This window comes from Anastrepha obliqua, chromosome 4, assembly GCF_027943255.1.
Source record: "Anastrepha obliqua isolate idAnaObli1 chromosome 4, idAnaObli1_1.0, whole genome shotgun sequence".
NCBI classification, from domain to species: domain Eukaryota; kingdom Metazoa; phylum Arthropoda; class Insecta; order Diptera; family Tephritidae; genus Anastrepha; species Anastrepha obliqua.
This window is the reverse complement of record NC_072895.1, coordinates 46,945,865-46,966,373: the sequence shown is the minus strand read 5'-3', so window position 1 is coordinate 46,966,373 and position 20,509 is coordinate 46,945,865. Positions and strand designations below refer to the sequence as shown.

At 36.2% G+C, this 20,509-nt stretch overlaps 1 protein-coding gene across 2 annotated transcripts in view; it reads left to right on the top strand.

Moving 5' to 3' along the window:
* LOC129243522 (protein dead ringer) overlaps positions 1-20,509 on the top strand; it is a 148,321-nt gene that overhangs the window by 58,358 nt on the left and 69,454 nt on the right. For both annotated transcript variants that reach the window (XM_054880594.1, XM_054880595.1), the window contains exons 2-5: positions 3,450-3,733; positions 3,850-4,000; positions 6,828-7,236; positions 7,447-7,547. In XM_054880594.1, the coding sequence (XP_054736569.1) occupies positions 3,450-3,733; positions 3,850-4,000; positions 6,828-7,236; positions 7,447-7,547 (945 nt within the window). The remainder of the gene's footprint in view (positions 1-3,449; positions 3,734-3,849; positions 4,001-6,827; positions 7,237-7,446; positions 7,548-20,509) is intronic.

Below are 20,509 nucleotides of genomic sequence, written 5' to 3'. Positions count from 1 at the left end.
ATAAATAAATTTACTCATGATGGAGTAAGGGCGACCAATGCTCCCTATTTTAAAGCGCTGCACCCTCCTTTTTTATCGTTGAATAAACTGTTTGAAATATCTGGTAAGAATGTATATTAGGGTTAAAGGAAACTATGTCGAAGAGGAAAACAAAATTTTATATATAATTCATTCCACGAATTTTTTGAACTCTCTTCGTATTAGCAAATTACTTCACAGCTAAGATGGTTATGTAGCATTGAACGAAATTTCGTAAACGCGAAAGTGTTAAGCGCTTCAATTGGCGACTGCCGGCTGCCACTTGCCCCTAGTAATTAGCAATGCATAGCTCTACGTACTTATACTTAGAATCTGCAGCGAAGGTGATGCTGATCATTTGGATAACACTGGGTGTAAAGAAGTTGGTGGAGCTGGAGCTGCAGCTGCAACTGAAGTGAGTGTGGTAGGTGGCGGCATTAAGTTTATAAGGCAATTTGCCGCCTAGCAGTGTGTTGACTTGCAGCTCAGTGTTGGCGTAGCAAATTTTTACATGACACTACTAGTCTCGCTACATGAAAATGAAATAAATATTGCTGATTTATTTTTTAATTCAATTTAGCAACAAATAAAATAATACAACATTTTATTAGCCTAAAATTTGCTGAAACGAATAAATATGTTTATGCTTTTTATTTACCATATTGAATGCTTTTAGCTTAGCTTATCGGTGAATATTCGATGGTTGTTGATGCCATTTAACGATCTTTGCTATAAAACTGCATGCTTGGCATACTTCAAATTCATTGCTTTGCAATATTCAGGTAGGTTAGATGGCAACGGTACAACGGGTACACTACAAGTAGCACTAACCGCCAAAGTACCCTTTGCAAGAGCCTGCGGAACGATATTAACATTATTTTTGTTGAAATAATCGCGAACAAGACGTGATGTGTGAGCTGGTGCATTATCGTGATGCAAGAACCATGACTTGTTGTCCCACAATTCCTTCCTTTTAAGACGAATGTTCTCGCGCAAACGCTTTAAAACGTCTAAATAATATTCAGCGTTAACCGATCGGCCTTGCGGAAGGAACTCCGAGTGCACCACACTTTCGTAATCGAAAAAAACAGTCAGCATAACCTTAATTTTTGAGCGACTTTGGCGTGGTTTTTTGGGTTGATGTACGGCCCTCTTTGAACGATTTGTACCACTGGAAAACACGTGCACGCGATAGAGCAGAGTCCCCATAGGTTGTCTGCAACATTTTTAAGGCGTCTGAAGCCGAAATTTTGTTGGAATAACAAAATTTCAAACAAATTCTTTGTTAAACTTGAATTTCCATCGTTAAATTCGAAGAACACACTCGAGCTTGACTTGTTTACAGTAGCACAGAAAACAAACTATGTGACATATCACGCTGAAATTTGCCATGTAAGCTTATAACAGTCCTACTAAAAAACAAAAAATTTATTTTTGCCATATGTCATCCGCGGACCGTTTTATTGATACCGTCTCGTTCATATTTGAGCAGAAGCTATGTAAAACTTAGGTAGATATCTACAACAGGCAGTTATTTACAGCCAGCTAGAGCTGGTTATGTAATGGAGAGCTGGTTGATGGAAACTAGGCTAGAGCACTGCTCCATCGTGTGGAAGAAACGAGCGCTGACCTTAATAATTTAAAGGAGGGTTGACTTTAATCGTCTAGCTGCCAAGCCCGGACATTTACAGATAAAGTGGTGAACAGTCTCCTTCTCTGAAAGGTCCTCAAAACTTCTGCAATGGAGATTAAATGGTAAGCCTATGATTTCTGCGTGAGTGCCGATCATCCAATTACCGTAGGCTCCCACTTTAAGATTTTTGGAATTTTTCTGAATATTATTCAGAACCTACATATTTATCAATCATTTTCAACAAAAATTTATTACCATCATAACATGGTGTGTTAAAATACTAAGCTTTTTTGTAAAAAATTTTTTAAATTGAATTTAAGAAGTTTATATTGCTGTACAAGTCCCGAGATTCCGGGATTATATTAAAAATATTCAAAATCACGATATCAATAGTTACCGTTATTGTTGTCTTCCCTATCATGCACATCAGTTGACATTCTATAGTTGCTGCTTAATTTGATATTTTTCGCTGAGTCAAGTATTGGAGTCATTAAAAATTGGGATATGTAGCGCTGTCAATTACATTAATATTGATGACTTTATTAATGCAGAGGAGATCAGCAAATACTTAACCCCGCTATTCACACTTGCTTTACCAAAATAAACAAGAAAATTTAACTATAGGAATTATACCAGTCTCGGAATATTTGAATGCTTTTCAATAGAAAATATCAAGGAAAAGGGAGAAAGCATTAATGCGTTACTTATCGCACCAGTTCAAAAGCATTATGATTTTCATAGTGGGACAAATTTAGTAGTGGCGAATTATGTTTAGGAGGAAGCTCGTTTGAGGGTTCAATGCACGCTAAATGAATTTGGCACAAGTTCTTGAAATGTGAAAAAACAAAAACAAATTGAAAGAAAAAAAAAATCAGAAAAAACATAGCCGCGTCACAAAAAAGGCGAACTCATTAAGCGCCGTTGTTTGTAACAAAGTTCATTCTCCTCATTCAAAATCCATTCATATTCGTGTTGCAAGCATAGTTACACACACAAATTGCACACTCACTCAATCGTTGGTACAAAAACAAGAAAAAGAAAGAAAAAAAAAAATACTGCAAATGTCGATCATAATTCATTAAGAGTGTGCGCATAGGCGCACAAATCCCGCAGACCAACCATTCAACGCTCCAGCAATCCAGCAATCCAACGCGTTGTTAGCGGTTCCTACGACTGTTGCTCGCTTTTAATGATGAGGCTGCGCGACAATCTAAAATTGTTGGCAATTTATGCAAAAATCACGTTTGAATTCGATTATGCAGCAAATGAATGTAGAAATAAAAATTGTTTTCACCGAAGAGGAATAACGAAATCTTGCTAGACTCATACGTACGTACGTACGTTCGCTTGTCGCATCCATGCCGCATACTCGTCTAGTGGTTAGGTATGTCATGTCGCCTGTTGTTTTTGCATTTTAAACACTACATCTGCACTCGACTTGTCGCAGTGGGTTGCAATGTTGATCGATCGTTTGTTGCAATCCGCGCGACCTCAGCACGCTTTGTGTGCCCCACCAGCGACACTACCGGCACTGTATCTCATGCCCTGTTCAGCCCCTTAGTACGATAGTGTCGTTCGATTTGTTTGCCATTCTAAGTGGTTCATTTGTTTGCTAGAAGATGTTTGTTTTTTTTTATGCGCGCGTCTCTTATGGATGTGTTTTGCCTTTAATGTGTTTTCATGTTGCACCAAATCGTTGCAATAAATTTAATAATCACTTTATGCCATTTGTTCTTAACAGTTTGCGCTAAGTTTACTCAATTCATTCGTTTTCTTTTCATTCCTTTTCTATTTACAGAGTCGCGACGCCGCTTCTGATGATGAAGTGCGTGATTGTGATTCGATCGATGGTGATCATCATGTAATTCGTGCAAAGCGTTTAAAGGTCGCAACGCTGAAACGCAGCAATAGTAATGGCAATAACAATAGCAATAGCCACAGCAATAGCAATAAAAACAATCATAACAACAAAATTATTGGTGGTGATATGAGTTTTGGGGGTAGCACCGGCAGTGCAAGTATTGCTGTGGCCAGCGGCATGGCTGTGCGTAGTCCCGATCATCACGCTGATCTTCAAATAAGGTAAGTTATTTACTTTGCTGGCCATTGGCGGTTATTGATTGAAAGAGTGTTCAAAAGCAACTTTATGATATTGATATTTGCGTTTTTTGTTTTACTTTTCCTGTGTGTATTTCCAGTCATCATCATCAGTTTCCCTCAAGTCATCCGCTAAATACGCTCGGTAATTTCATGGGCATTGGCGGTTTACATGGCATTCCAAGTCTACAGCACAACGATGTGCTAGAAAAGTTAAAAATGCAAGTGCGTGATATGAAAGTGGGTCTAATGGTAAGTATGGCACCTAAGTAACACCAGCTGTGATCCAATGAATGGATCCGAATCCGCATACAAATTTTGCACACAAATACAATACCTGATAAAAATCTGATTCTATTTAGGATCTGTTCTGCTCGTTTTGGTTCTAAGCACTAGTTTGGAAACACAGCCTTTTGTGATTGGTAGCACTAGCAAGTGAATGTACATATATACTCAAATACTAGGCCGTTTAAAAAGATTTGTGTTTCGAAAAGAAAAACACAATTTTATGGTGTTATTATTCAGTATAGTCTCCCTGAACATCAATGCACTTATTCCAACGAGGTTTCAATTTATGAATTCCATTCCAGATGTGAAATCCCGCAAGGGCTGCAAAATAGTCATTAACAGCTTTTATGAACTGACCATATGTAAATTTATATGGACTATAGGTATTAGAAAGGAGGTGTGAATTTCATGTTGAATGCGGTTTTTGTAAAAAATTGTAATGCTACGTCAATAGACACAACCTATTACAACAAATTGATAGCATTTGAATTGAAGAAGCGCCATTTTCAGTTGAAATATCATTTTCTTAAAAATCTATATTATTCCCTGGTCTTTCAACTTCTATTAATGTTTCATCTTCAATGCTGTCATATAATTTTTTAACGAATTAGTCCAAGTCTATATTTTCTTTGAAATGAAGTCAGCGTCTGAATCTTGTTTGAAGTAGCCCCAGTGCTTCGACAACAATTCTTGTGGCAGAATTCAATAAATTGTTTGTACTTTTTCTTCTTCAAACTACCAAACAGAAGTCTTAAGGGGTCCCGGTGGTCTAGAGCTCGAAAATTTAGGAATTCAGGATTTTTTTTTTTTACAATAAAAAATATTATATGAAAATCGATATTTCAATTTTTTAGGCTTTTTATTTAATTACAATTATTTACATACAAAAACGAAAAAAAAAAATTTAATTTTAATAATTTAAAAAATGGCTCTGAAGTTGACCCTCCCGAAAAATTGGACCTGGACGGGGTTGTCCATTTTGGCTCTTCTATTTATCTGAAACACAAGAACCAAAAAAAATTATTAATCACTATGACTGTAGCTATGTCCCGTACTAGAATAAAAAAAAAATAAAAAAATAAATTGCTGAAATGACGCGGTTTTGAATTTGACACAGTAAAACTCGGGTTTTTTTTTAGTTTTTTAATAAGAAAAATACGAAATAATTTAAATAATAATATGATTCTAGTACGGGCGATAGCCATTGATGTTGTGAAAAACGTATTACAATTTCAGATGATTGGGTTGAATAGTTTTGTTTTTTGACAACACCAAATCGAAAAAAGTGGTTTCGAGATAAATGAGTTTAAAGTTTGAGGAACAAGAGCGCGCGGACCGCTCCCTACCTAGTTAATGGGTTCGCCCAAGGGAATACGCTAAGTGTGTGGTTGTTGTAGTTATTGTTTAAGCGGCTGCGAGACCCTGGATTAGCGTTTAGCACCCCAATACCAGCATGATTTGTTGCTTTAGTAGTTGAGTTCAAAAGTGCTGTGCCGCTGTGTTCTCTCTAGAAGCAGAACAGATACCTAAATTTGAAGCCTGAAATTGCGCCAATGCTGTTGAGCAATGGTTTGCCAAAAACTCGTAATCTGGCGCTTGATAAACCCGATACTAGCTTTCAGTATTCAGGGAGAGCACCAGTTAGTCTTGAGATGTTGGATGGTGCGTAGCTCAACAGTTGTTTGGTTTTGGATATGTTATATGCAGGCCATGAATTCCTGAACATGGCACAGGTTGTTAGTTCCTTCCATCGTGTACTTGTAATAGTGAGACTCTAGATGCGCGTTATTCGTGTTGAAGTAACTTCTGAAGGTTGCACTTCGGCAAAGCTCAAGGAGGGCATCCTAACCTATCAAGCTCATCCGCCAATGTTCTCGCTAACACTTATGTTCCTGCGGCCTGTTACGCTTATAGCAGCTTTTATAGTAGCCTGGCTAACCGCGAAGATAGCTGTCTTGGCTCCACCTAGCATGATGTTTATGTTTATTAATGTACGTAACGGCACTTCAATCGATGTGCTGTATTTAGCACTGATTTTTCAACGGTTCACTGTACGTTAAATATAACACGTAAAGTCAATGGAATCCCACTATGAAACTTTAAGAAATTACTGAGGAAATTCTCGCTGTCAATGAAAAACACCCCCATTTCTTAAATGATAAAAAAGTTTCCCCAAAAATTTTTAACTTAAAACAAAAATTTTTTAAAATTATATTTTAACAAAAAAAAAAATATTTGTTTGCAAATTTATATTTTATTCTAAAAAATTAAAAACAATTCAAATTTATAAAAATGTTAAAAAGAACAGAATATATTCGATTTAAAAAAACTCCATACCAAATTTTTTTCAACATTTAAGTTTCTTTCAGTTTTATTTTTATTATACTCAAGACTACGAAAAAACTAATGATCAGCAATATTTACGACGATGTCGAAAATACTTGGATCACTTGACATATAATGACGCAATTGTCAGTGTAAACAATTTACGAGATTTAAAACGAAAAACGTGAGCCGCATGTAAAAGCCCGGAATTGATATCGTTCTCAAGTTGGTAGTTGCGCATTGGAGTTTTAGGTCTAAGTGGACGATATAAGATACCAATTCGTGTTATATACTTTGAATCTTGAATGATGGAATTCATGTCATAGAATTGTTAATTAATTTTATCACCTCAATTCGATTGCTTACTCTATCATATAGCTTATGGCAATTTCTACTATCCTTTCCTTAACTCAAACACCCAGATTATCATACACGCAACTCAATAATTCCCTTATCTCCTCCACAGGAAAAAGATTACGCCGCTGCACATGCGGCCTCCTTCGCGCCAAGTCTTTTACCCGCCAGCTTGAATTCTGCATTCCCACTGCCGCCCACATCAATTGGTCAGTTCGAGCATCGGGCACAGAGTCTAGCTGTGGTGGCTGGTGGTGGCAGTGGCAGCGCGGGCGTTGTCAATGGCAATTCACCGACTTCACACAACAACGCCGGTAGCAATACGAGCGCGAGTGGTGTGCCCACGTGTCTGAAGAATAGTGGTGCCGGACTACTTGGTGGTGGCGGTACTAGCAGTGGAAGCACTGCTATGGGTGGTGGTGTCGGCGGCGTTGGTGAAGGTGGAGGTGTTGGTGGTGGCGTCGGCAGTAGCAATAGTGCCTTCTCATTCACCTCACCAACGGCGCCAAGCTCAAAAGACGGTAAATATTAAAAATTTTCAAAATAATTTATATTTTAGATTCATATTTGCATTAAAACTCGTAATTTGAGTTTAGAATAAGTTTTTATAAATGAGAACGCGTATTTCGGTATATTTTTATGAATCATTTTTCATTTTGGTTTCAGAAATAACTAAATTGATAGATATTAATTTCTTCTTGTAATATTATTTTAAATCCCCTTTTCAATAGTTAATCCCGCATCGAATTCTTCAACATCCAGTGAGGCTTCCAATTCGTCGCAACAGAATAATGGCTGGAGCTTCGAGGAGCAATATAAGCAAGTAAGACAGGTGAGTTGCAAATACAAATCCTTTTTACAATATTCAAGCTAAATATACTCCAAGAAAATAAATAACAACAGGAAATAATTGAAAAAGTCTAGGAAAAAGCGAGTGTAATCGGAGAAAAAGTTATTATTCTTCTGCTCCTCTGTGGTGTGTTGAAAGACGAGGAAAAAAAGTATCACTCCCCATTAATAACTTCTTGAAAATTAAATTAAGCAACAATCTATGCCATAAAAAAGTTGTATTTTGCAATAAATTCAATATTCAAATATTTTTCCTAACACTTATCAACGATTTTCCAAATTTTCTTAATGACCTCCAAATCGTATCTTGAATAAGTAACAACTTCGCGTGCTATGATTCGTTTCCTGTCTATACATATACATATATTCAGTGAAGAACTCAAGTCTATATACAGCAACATATTTTCTTATTTCCCAGTAGGTATAAATAATTGGAAAAACTGTTCATGAATTTATAAAAAATTTAATTATTTCGCTTGCTTTATAACAAAAAAAAAAAGTAACAAAACATCAAAAAAGTCTACATACAATCCAATTAACTTTAAAAAAAACAGATTCATTCAATTCAAAACTAGCTTTTTTGAATACTTTTAGTATTTAGTAGGTCCACTACCCTTATTAAACACTGCTTGAAGGAGTCGTGGGATTGATCCAACTAGTTGGGTAAACATCTACTACTGTGGGCAAAAAGTAAGGTGAATTTATTTGTCAAACTTCGCGGGATTAAAATTTCGCTCTAGTTATTTCTTTCATGAGTTGGCAGCACTGTTAATAACATCTGGGCCAACTTTCATGTGAATGTCATTATCAGTAATATATTTACGCTTGTGTTTACCAAACGATCAAGAGTGCATTTTTCGATTTTTACAATGTCTGATTTGATTGAGCAGAGAAGTGCCATCAAATTTTGTTTGCGGAATGAAATTTCGGCTGCGGAAACGTTTAGCATGTTGCAGAAGGCATTTGGTGATTCGACCATGTCGCAGAAAAATGTTGATAAGTGGTACAAAGACTTCAAAGAGGGTCGAGAACGTGTTGATGACTTGGAGCGCTTCGGACGACCATCGACATCAACAGATGACCAACACGTCAATAAAGTGAAGGAGTTAGTGCTCAAAAATCGTCGGTTGACTGTTAAAGACCTTACTGATATGATGGGAATATCAGAAGGATATGTGAAAACCATTTTGAAAGACCATTTGGGCCTACGAAAAGTCAAATCTCGTTTGGTACCGAAAACTCTTGGAAAAAAGTCGTCGCGTTGATGTGTGTGAAACAATGCTTTCAGACTATCAGGACAAGCTCAAATCCATCATTACGGGAGATGAGACTTGGATTTATGCTTACGACCCTGAAACAACCGACCAATCAAGCGAATATCGTGCTAAAGGCGAGTCCCGACCGAAAAGAGCACGTCAAAGTAGTTCAAAAATAAAGGTCATGATGACAGTTTTTTTCGATTTTCGTGGTGTGGTGCACTAAGAATTCCTTCCACCTGGCCAAACTGTTAATAAGTAATATTATTTGAGCGTTATGCGTCGTTTACGTGAAGGAATTCGTCTAAAAATACCAGAATTATGGGCCAACAACTCTTGGTTTCTGCATCACGATAATGCACCGTCTCACACTGCACTCGTTCTTCTTGACCATTTCGCCAAAAATTCCACGCATATCGTTCCGCAACCACCGTATTCGCCTGGATCGAAGAAGGTGCTGATGGCTATACCGGAAATGGACTATTCGGCATGTTTCGGGGATTGGAAAAATCGTTGGCTTAAGTGTATTTCATCGAGAGGCGATTATTTTAAAGGGGATGAAATTGATTTACAAGAATAAATAAAGATTGTTCATTTTACAACCAAATTCACCTTACTTTTTGCCCACAGCAGTACTGCGTTACTTGGTTCCATACCTCCATTAACTCTTTCTTTGTCGATTTTGCGTCAGTTACTATACTTCGTCGAAATTTTCTTTCTAAATGCCCCAAATGCTTCCAAACATGCTCTATCGGTTTTACATTCGGACTCTATGGCGGTGTATTTAGTTGGCTGTGTGCGTAATGTAAGGGCCATTCTTTGACACTTAGTTGGAAATAGTCATTGTTGAAAAACCTAGCCTTGCCCAAGACCCAAGCGCTCTACTGATGGCGTCAAATGTTATTCCAACATGTTTTTATATTTATATCATTCCATAGTACCTTCAATAAAGGTTATCTTTTCAACGCCAAATGCAGCTATAGCTCCCGAAACCATTACGCTTCTACCGCCGTGCTTCTTTTCTCCTCGTCAGTAAATAAAACTTTAAACCAGAAGTCCATTCCCTTGCCAATATGTGCCCGTGCAAACTCAAGCCGAAGGCGTGTACGTCTTGCTGTTTTTCCACAAATAGAAAGACTTTTTATGAGGAGCTTCTACACTCGGAAGTTTGACATGGCCTGCCGAGGGCAAACGCTTTTATAAAAAACATTTTCCTTCATTAGGTTTTTCCAAATCATTCGGCTATGGTAGCCATTATGCTTGCTATTATATTAGTGGCATTTCCCTGAAATGAGATATCGATCTTTGAGTAGTTTTTGATGCCAAGTTTCTTTTCATAGTCAATTTAATTACGTTATCGAAAATTCTTACTCTATGCTTGCACTCATTCGTCGCTTTAGATCAGATTACATCGATTTGTATGCGCTTAAACTGCTGTTTACATCTCGGGTACGATCCAAATTTGAACATGCAGTCTTTATATGGAGGAATTATATGAATTCAGATGAAATCGCTTGAAACATGTGTGTCTTTTGTCGTTACGATTTCATCATGCGATACTTTCTTATACTGCTAAGTGTCTGTTAATTAACTTAAAATTCCTATACAGTGGAAGAACTGTTCTATCAACGTCATTTGTTTAGGATGATTGATTCGCCATTCTTGTCTTGAATGTATTCGTTTTAATATAACATCTAGAGGCTTCCGAAATGATAATGTTTTTGTATTAGATTAAGTAAGAGCAATATATGCATCTTATTCAGCAACTGCTGGCGCGTTGAAGGGATATCATAAATTTTGCTTTACCTAAATCTGCAGTTACTCAGTTACTGAATGAAACATTTTTTAAGGTACTTTAAGGTACTCGTAACTGCACTGCACTGTACTTGTACTGTAAGGATATTTTTATATTTTCTAGATTATAACTAAATAAAAATAATACAATTTTGTAGCCTCTCAAAATAGGTGTTTGTTGCCTTGAAGACCTCTTCATAGGCATGATTCAAATATGGATTAATTTCTTCATAATTAAGAACAGTACATTTTCTCAGGTGTTTAAGTCTATGGAATATGTTGTAAGAGGAATCAATTCGTAACCTAATTATTAAATCTTGTCTTGTCTTGTCGATGCCAATCAGGTTAAAGAGAACTTTTTCCTCGCCAAATTCAGTGGGTTTCTGCTTCGAAAAAGCGTCTAATCGATAATCGATCTGTACTCAAGTAGTCGTGTGAATGACGTGAATCATCAAAACCTATAGTCTTTCCTCGATTGTGCCAACTCCTCCTACTGTGCCGTGCCAACTATTCATTAGTCTCGGGTTGTAATAAATCTATGTTTCGCCCAGCGCTCCGATTGAACGTCGTCATACACTTCTGTGTTTATCGTACCCATTTTAAATCAGGAATCTTTGATTTAAAAAAAAAATAAATAAATAATTGGCGCGTACACTTCTGTTAGGTGTTTGGCCGAGCTCCTCCTCCTATTTGTGGTGTGCGTCTTGATGTTGTTCCACAAATGGAGGAACATACAGTTTCAAGCCGACTCCGAACCGCAGATATTTTTATGAGGAGCTTTTTCATGGCAGAAATACACTCGGAGGTTTGCCATTGCCTGCCGAGGGGCGAAAAATGTTTTTATTAATTTTGCTTTCACCGAGATTCGAACCAACGACCTCTCTGTGAATTCCGAATGGTAATCACGCACCAACCCATTCGGCTACGGCGGCCGCCTTTGATTTACTTATTTTTATTTTGCTAAAGCAATCCAACTTTATATTTAAAAAAATATATGGTAACTAATATTTACTTTATATAGAACATTGAGGCCGTGAATCTCATTTGATGAACTATTTTTTCCAGTTTTACTTATTGAACGAATACGAAACAAACACTTTTTAACCCCTTCAAGCCTTTAAAAAGGCACTTGGATGAACAAATTAATATTATATTTATGTTAGACTATACATAACAACATCTAGAGATTCACGTAAGATTTTTTAATAAATAGATTTTTGTCCAAATGAGAAGTTCGCCGTAAAGTAAGAATTGCAAATAATTCTGAGCAAAAGAAAAACACCTCCAAACTTCTATAGACAATACACAATGCACTCACCCCATTGAGTCACTTCATCTTTTTACAATGTTCCCAATTTGTTTCGTTCATTCTTTATAAAAATATAATTCATTGTGTAGCACAAAATCTTACTCGTATGAATTAGACTTCTAAACTTTGTGTGTATAAAATGCAGAAACATTTTCGTCAATACTTTCAACTTTTGTACCAGGATTTCCACAATATTTCTTCATATCAGTTTTATAGCCCATTCAATTTTTGCACAAAATGAAAGTTTAAAGTCGCTCAAAAATTGTGTTGATATTTTACAAGTTTTTTTGCACACGATGTTGAAAATTTTCTTCCATATAAAGCTTGCTCGGCCAACTGGAAGAAGTCGTTTGAAGTCAGAGAAGGAGTTGACTGCGCAGCGTCTGGTCTAGCACAAAAGTTTGTAAATGGAATACTCTCTGATATTTCTTTCTGGCATATTCATTTTGAATATCAAGAGTCACCTCAGCACACCTACTTCTCGAAGGTTGAGATATCTCGGCCGGAGGAAAGGCACACACGCTGGGCCCAACCCAGCTCTATCATAGTTTTATTAAGGGAACTGGGTTTGGATGAGATTTGGGATAAGTAGAGAGCACAAAAGACCAAGAGATGGAAGTGCCAACCTCATTTTCATTCATTTATTGATTCATCAAGGAACCAGGGATATAAAGGGAATATCTAAAAACACGTTTTTGTGATAAACTAAAGAAGCCCAATCTCTTATGGGGTTAGTGGTAGGCAGAGGTCCGAATGAATTATGATTTTTAATAATTTTTTTTTTGTAATCAATTGCTTTATTTTACAAAAATAAAAACATTGCATTAATGTTTCATCATGTTTCGACTTGACTTTAGCAAAATTAAAAAAAAAAAAAATGAATAATTCTAAAAGTTATCGCTATTTGTGTGGAGCCCGTTTCTGCAAAAGTCCCTTGCGCTGATCATCACAAGTCCTTGGAGACTCATCTAAAATCAATCGGACAAGAGCGATTAGTTTTATTAATAGATAATTTTGTGCCTAATCGAAGCTTTTTTTTCAAAATTAACAATATGGCGGCTGCAGGAAATATTGTTCAGATTTTCGAGAAAAAACCGGCAATTAATTGTTAAAAAAAATCGAATTTTGAAAAAAAAGAATCCCTCGTTGATCATCACAAGTCCTTGGAGACTCATCTAAAATCAATCGGACAAGAGCGATTAGTTTTATTAATAGATAATTTTGTGCCTAATCGAAGCTTTTTTTTCAAAATTAACAATATGGCGGCTGCAGGAAATATTGTTCAGATTTTCGAGAAAAAACCGGCAATTAATTGTTAAAAAAAATCGAATTTTGAAAAAAAAAAGAATCCCTCGATCAGGCACCAGTTTTTTATGTTTTTCGAAAGCAGTATAAATTATATTGAAATCTACCAAGCGGTTTTTAAGTTACAGTGATCACCAGTTCAAAAAACATAGTTTTGAGAAAAACGCATTTAAAGTTTTGCTATCGATATCCAGAGCGCCCTCTGTTAATTGTTGAATAACTCGCAAAGCATTTGTCGCATTCACTTAAAATTTTCACACAATATTTTTAAGATATTTAACTCTAAAAAAAAGTAAGAAAAAGTTCTATTTTTTAAGTTCTGACTACTCCTAACCCCTTATGCTAGCACGATACAGTCATCGCTCTTAATTCAGTGGTCAAGGACTGTGCATTGTTCTCACATGAAAATGCTGGTGGTACATTTTGAGCGCGCATTTTGCGACATGTCCTAAAACATTCTTAAAAATAATTCATGCAACCAAGCTTTTTACATTCAAATTGGATAGTAAAAGCTTCCAATTGTTTTCTATACACATATGTATATACATACATTTTTTTAATGATAAAAATTTACATCTGTTAGGTACAAAGCCTAAACCGAACTAGGTTTCTACTTTGCACTAAATGCAAAATCGCGAATTTAAAATGCAAACGATTTATTTTGTAAACCATCTACCCAAGGAAAACTACGCAGCAGTTTATAACCTGTGAAAGGATAATTCCAAGCTGAAACCGATATTACCTACCTGTATAAAATATATGCGCATTGGCGATTGCTGTAATACCAACGACAGTAAGGAATAAGAAAAACCTTAACCAACCGATGTATAATCGATAATCCACTTAATCCACCTACAGTAACACAACCAGCATATAATAGACGAACAATGCAAAGACCAACCAAACAACAATGATCGAATACGAGCAACACTACATTGTAATAAATGAATATATGCACATATGTACATATGTATACTCGTACATATGTATATACATGCGGAGGGGAAGAAGTGTTGCGGAAGTTGGTGGTGAAGAATAACCATCAAATCAAGCATACCAAAACTGGTTACATCTCTCGTAAATAACTAATTCATCGCACTTTAGTATTAAGTATACGAAAAATGCATAAAATAAATGATAGAGCGCGTCGGGTGAGGAAAGAAAGAAGAAAGGAACAAAGGATAGAGAGGAGATTTCATGATTTTCATGCACATACATATGTACATATGTGTGTGTATGACTGAGTGTAGTGGTGTTTCGTGTAACGAATTTGAGTTTATGGCAAATAAAATGTACTATTCGGGCGCAACGGTAATCACATGAACTAACAACACTTAACGTACAGTGTCGGACAAAACATATTGGACTGATGCTTATTATTGAGACTATCATTTCCTGCGCTGACAAATATTAGTCAGAATATAGTAAAATTATATGTGGAACAACATCAAGACGCACACCACAAATAGGAGGAGGAGCTCGGCCGAACACCCAAAAAGGGTGTAAGCGCCAATTATATATGTATATATATAGTAAAATTATTTAAAATTAAAGATGAACTATGTTTGTAGTTATATTAAGAAAAAATTTGCAATCGTAAAACTTATTTCGCTTATATAAGTAATTTGGCGCGTACACGTTTTTTGAGTGTTTTTCCGACCTTCTCCTCTTATTTGTGGCACATGCCTTGATGTTGTTTCACAAATGGAGGGACCTACAGTTTTAAGCCGACCCCGATAGGCAGATATTTTTTTAGGAGGAGCTTTTTCATGGCAGAAATACACTCGTAGAAAAAAGAAAAAAACTAGAAAAAAACTTCTTTTCAGTTTGGTCTTCCACCGAGTTTCAAACCTACGTTCTCTCCTAAATTCCAAATGGTAGTCACGCACCAACCTCGTCGGCTACAATGGACCTTATATATACATTCATGGAAAAAATTGCACATATTCAATATTCAGTGCGGCAAAACACATTGGACTAGTTATTATTATTACATATAATACAAATAATAGTTATGGTACATTATTTTTAATCAGATAAGCATTTTGATAGAAGCAAAAAAGCATAGAGGCATATATGATATAAGGTTGTTAGTGATTTCTAAAGAAATGTTTTGCTATCATTATTTTTGTCGCTATTTACACTTTCCTCTCTGTCTATCTTCCTGCTTAATAGATCCCAGATAGTTTTTATTGGATTAAGGTCCGGCGACTAAGACCCCCATTGAAGGCCATTAATTTTTTCAGTTACAATGCATTTTCTAACGTGGTTTGAGCTGTGCTTTGGGTCGTTATCATGCTGGAACGACTATGATAGTAGCATACTCCACTCTTTAAAGGGAAGCATTACGGCACATTTTTGAATATACATAAATCGAGCTATTATGATATTTATTCGGTGCAGAGGTTCAGTGCCAAATCCAGTAAAACATCCTCAAACCATGAATCCTTCCTTCTTGCTTAAGAGTATGACGGATCTTGACAATATGGCGCATATAAGCGCTTATTTCGTAGTTGCCGAACTCTGCGTATTCCGTCTGAGTATTGTAAACCAAATTTGGATCCATGTATTCTGGAGCAATTTAAAAACGTTTTAATTGTTTTTTTTTCTGAAACAAATGGTTTTTTATTGACTTACAACTTCTTAGTTTACCTTCACATGCTCTTTCTTGCACTCTCCTGGTACTTACTTTTACGTTTAGAGCTTTAAATATGCTTGGCGCCATTTCATTTGCACGCTTCTTTAATTCTATATTTTTGAGTATACGCCTTCTTGTCGCTTTGTAACTTTAAGATGTCTTTCTCGATAATGAGATTCCACGGCTTCATCTAGCCTAAACTTGCTTATTGTGAAACATACTGTTGATTTTTTTTAATGAACACTTTTTGATAATGTCTTGCTACAATTTTTAACAAATTACACTAAATTTTGGCGGAAATATTAAACAATTTAAAAGGGTCACAACTCTTACACTCACTTGAGCTTCAACAAATATTTTAATTTTTAATTTATTACTTCATTGAATTATTATTATTTCGTCAAATGAAATCTTATTATGCCTGCGAATCTAAACTACACATCACATGTAGAACCGTGCACAAGTAACGGTATTTTTGTCAAGCACGACGAGTGTATGGTAATATGATTTTTCGCAAGGTGAATCTATTAAAGGTGGTGGCACTAGACCAACCACAACGTTTTGTATATTATAATGCCACGACAAAAGCAAGTAGAGTAGTATAAAATAGAACGGCTTTTCGTCATTTCATTTTGTGCTAACATCCCAATGCACAAGGCGAAAGAAAACAAAAAATAAATGAGGTAGTCTACTGCTATAACTTGCCTTGCTTTATTGCGGCATTTCTGTATAATTGTTGCAAATTTGTAAAAAAAATTATGATAATAATTCAAATCGTATTCGATTATGAAAAAAAATTATAGAAATTAATCTTAAGGGGTTTTTTTTAATTTTATTTGCCAATTTTTTAAAGTTATATGGTAATAAGTTTATCACTTCTTAGTTCAATATATTTTGTCTAACACTGTACATATTGCAAGACAATGTACTTACTAGTATAACTGCAAATAACCTCAGACAACAACAACAATAGATAAATTTGCACTGATATACACTCAAGTATTTGATTAACAAAGCAGGCTCTCTCTCTGACAGATAATTATCTAGCCGCTTATTTATAGGTTTTTTATGTTAAAAATCTGTTCAAGTTCTCACACGTCAACGAGTTAGTAAGTGAGCGAGTGGAGCTCAATTAAAATCACCCTACTGCGCTCAACGGCACACCTCAACCAATTCTTCCAGAGCGCCAATTGTACTAATAATGTGTGGGTGGGGATGTGAGTGGTGAGAGTGGAAGGGATGGCAATTCAACTCTAAACACGCGTTGACTTGTATGCACATATGCATGTATTTGTATGTATGTGTGAATACATGCTAAATTTATTACTTAATTAAGCTCGATGCAAACATTAAAAGCAATGGTGATTAATAGCAACTCATCAATAGACAATTTAATTGAAAGTGTGAGTTTGGGCATAAGCTAGTTTGCGTGTGAGGGGAACGTATGGCTGAAGAGAGATTGCAATCAGCAAACATTTATTGAGTAAATTGTTGTTGAGAATACTAACCGCATCCAATTTTCTGCAACACAATTCTCGGCATCGTGGAAAAAGACAGCTTTTGAATTTCAATTGACTTGCTTTTGGTTGGCACTGCTGCAAAAACCTGATTAATTTCCCACAATAAACGAGTGTTGAAAAATGCGCACGCAATTTATTGCCACCCAAATTAGTTGTAAACTTTCTTCTTCAGTACTCAATTCGATAATTAATGTACATACGTAGAGGATGATTGTGATATCTACGCTATACTTTGTAAGCATCTCTCAATAAATGTGATGTCCACTTGAGCTGCACGCCCTTTGGCATGGCACATATGTATGTTGATACCACCCGGCGAGCATATCCGGTCCCACAGCGCAGCATCCCTTTAGTGCCATTTAACATATCGTCTAGCAGATGTGTGCCCTCATATTATATGTAGCGTAGGTATGTAGTATGTATAAAAGTGCGTATTGGACATGCGAGCGCATCTTGTAAGTTAGAATTTCGAGTTTTTTTTACTAAGATTTTTTGTGCTATAAAAATTGGGACATAATTTCGGGGTTTATTGAGTTGGAAGAAAATAGTCGCCAGATTTGGTAAAAATAACCAATTAAACTGAATTGTGACGTTATTAGAAAAAACTGGTTTCATGCTTCAAGCAAATTTTTCCAGACTTATGTAACTGTATGGCGTTTAGAATGCTTTTGAATTATAGTTTTTGAAACGTTTAGAGCGATTTTTTATTAGAAATACACAATTTATTTCAGACAGGTTTTTAGCGGAACTAAATTCGATATGGCACCACAAGATCTACTCAGATTTCTTCGGAGATCGGGTAGATTTAAAGAAAATTAAAAGGGAATCCAAGTGTAGTACAATGGACTCAATTAATGTCTGAGTGCTGCACTTGCTAGTTGTCCCGACAAAAAAAAAAAAAAAAAAAAAAAAAACATTCGATATGATGGAACTCGCTAGATGCACCAAGCGATCACTCCTCGTAAGTCTCTCGGTAAAGATCAAATGAAATATATCGTTCGTTTGCTGGAAAAGCGTCATATTTCAAGAATAAGAAAGGTAAAAAGCACGGCTTCAAAATTTTCAATTTACTATGCGTCCTAAGTAAAAGTAAGGATACAGGAAGATTATTATAGGTTGGCGATATTATATGTACATCGCCATGTTTTTTCCAAACAACATAATGGTGATAATTTCTACATATTTATCTTAATTTTTTTAATTTTTGGGTTATGACATTCTTCCAGCAAGCAGGGCATACGCTATTTATTAGAACCTCGATCTACCCAGTGTAATTTTATTTTTGAATACAATTTAATGGGACGTGCGTTCTTTATGTAAATGATGGTTAAGCGTCATGTTAGCTAAATTTTTATAGCCTGCTCCTTCGATTCACAACAATGGAATGGACAAGAGATTTTATGACGCGATCGCCCATTTATTACTGTACTTTATAAGTGTTCCCAAAATTTGTGACCTAAATAGAATTAAATCTGTTCTTGACGGAAATGAGATGGGTCGATTGGCGCAGTCTACTATAATTATGACCAAAAGAAAAATTGATATTCGGGTGCAATTGCTGTAGTCATACTTATAAATAATACGTGCATTAAGGTGGGCCAACTTGTATGGAACCATTTTTCTCGACGTCGTGCTTAGCACATTCCAAAGTCAAATTTTAAAAGAAGCTATCTGTAATTAGTACGAAAATTGAGAAAGACTTTTAGTAATGAAGATAGAGAGTAGAAAATGCACCTCCTGTTGAAAGAAAAAGTGTCTAAAGCCGAAATAATTGTAAATGCGTTGTTAATTGGGAAAAAAAGAATTATATTTACAACAAAAATATTAACCCTTTACCGCATATGGGCCCATATATAGGATGGGCCATGTAAAATTTGATTTTTGAATCGGCTGTAAAAATAGAACTAATCAATATTTTTTCAAACTTTTTTTTTTATTTTGAAGAGGGAACATTGTCATTTATGACTGAAAAATAATGTCGTTCAAATGATTGCCACGACTGGCTTTACAGTAGGCCATTCGATCAACCCAATTTTTAAGCACATTTTCGATTGTTTGGGCTCCAATTTCATGAGTGGCAACTTCGATTTCGTGTTTTAAAACATCAATCGTCTCTGGATGGTTCGCACAGCATTTGTCCTTAACGGCTCCCCACAAAAAATAGTCCAACGGGCTTAAATCACAGCTCCGAGGTGGTCAATTGATATCGGGATTTCGGCTGATTATTCGGTTCTCAAAAACGGTAGCCAAAAGTTCGAGTATAACTTTGGCAGTGTGACAAGTTGCACCGTCCTGTTGAAACCAACTGTCGTCCATGACATCCTCTTCAATTTTTGGAAACAACTCATTGAGCGTGTCACGGTAACGCTCGCCATTTACTATAACCGCGGCTCCTCGCTCATTTTCGAAAAAGAATGGCCCGATGATGCCGCCAGACCAAAAACCGCACCAAACAGTGACTCGTGTGGATTTTCTGACCCCCAAATCCGACAATTTTGCTTATTGACGTAGCCATCGATGTGAAAATGAGCTTCATCAGAAAAGAAGAAGAAGACTCACCATTTTGGAAATAGGTTTTCAATATTTCCCAATTTTGTTCAAGTGTATAGCGTCTCATTTCGTAAATGTCAAACCTTTAAGTAAATTTTGAACACATTTGACATGTCATTTGTGTTACCCTTCTCAAAAAAATAGGTGGTTCAAAAAGCAAACGCTATATGGCCCACCCTGTGTAGTATTGCAGTTTTGATTCAATTTTATTTCCAAAATAAGTATTCTTAAACATTATATGTAAAACAGTTTGGAATCTTCAGTGACAGACAGGTGCCGCTAAAGGCTCTGGAGAACGCAAAGCAAACCTTCAAGATTGTTCAGGAATGTAAGAAGAACAAGCTCGTACTTATATGGTTCCAGAACACTGCGGGGTTCAAGGGAATGAACCATAGGTACCAGATTATGTATGCAACTTACATGCAGAGCGATGGTCCGGTCTGGAACGCTGCAGGACTGCAAAGTTTTTTGTGGCAAGCCCGAACAGAAAACTTTCGGACTTTCTTCTAAAACCTGGAAGAAAAGACGTTCGGTTGGTGGTCGGTATTAGATATTACAGGGAACAATCCACGG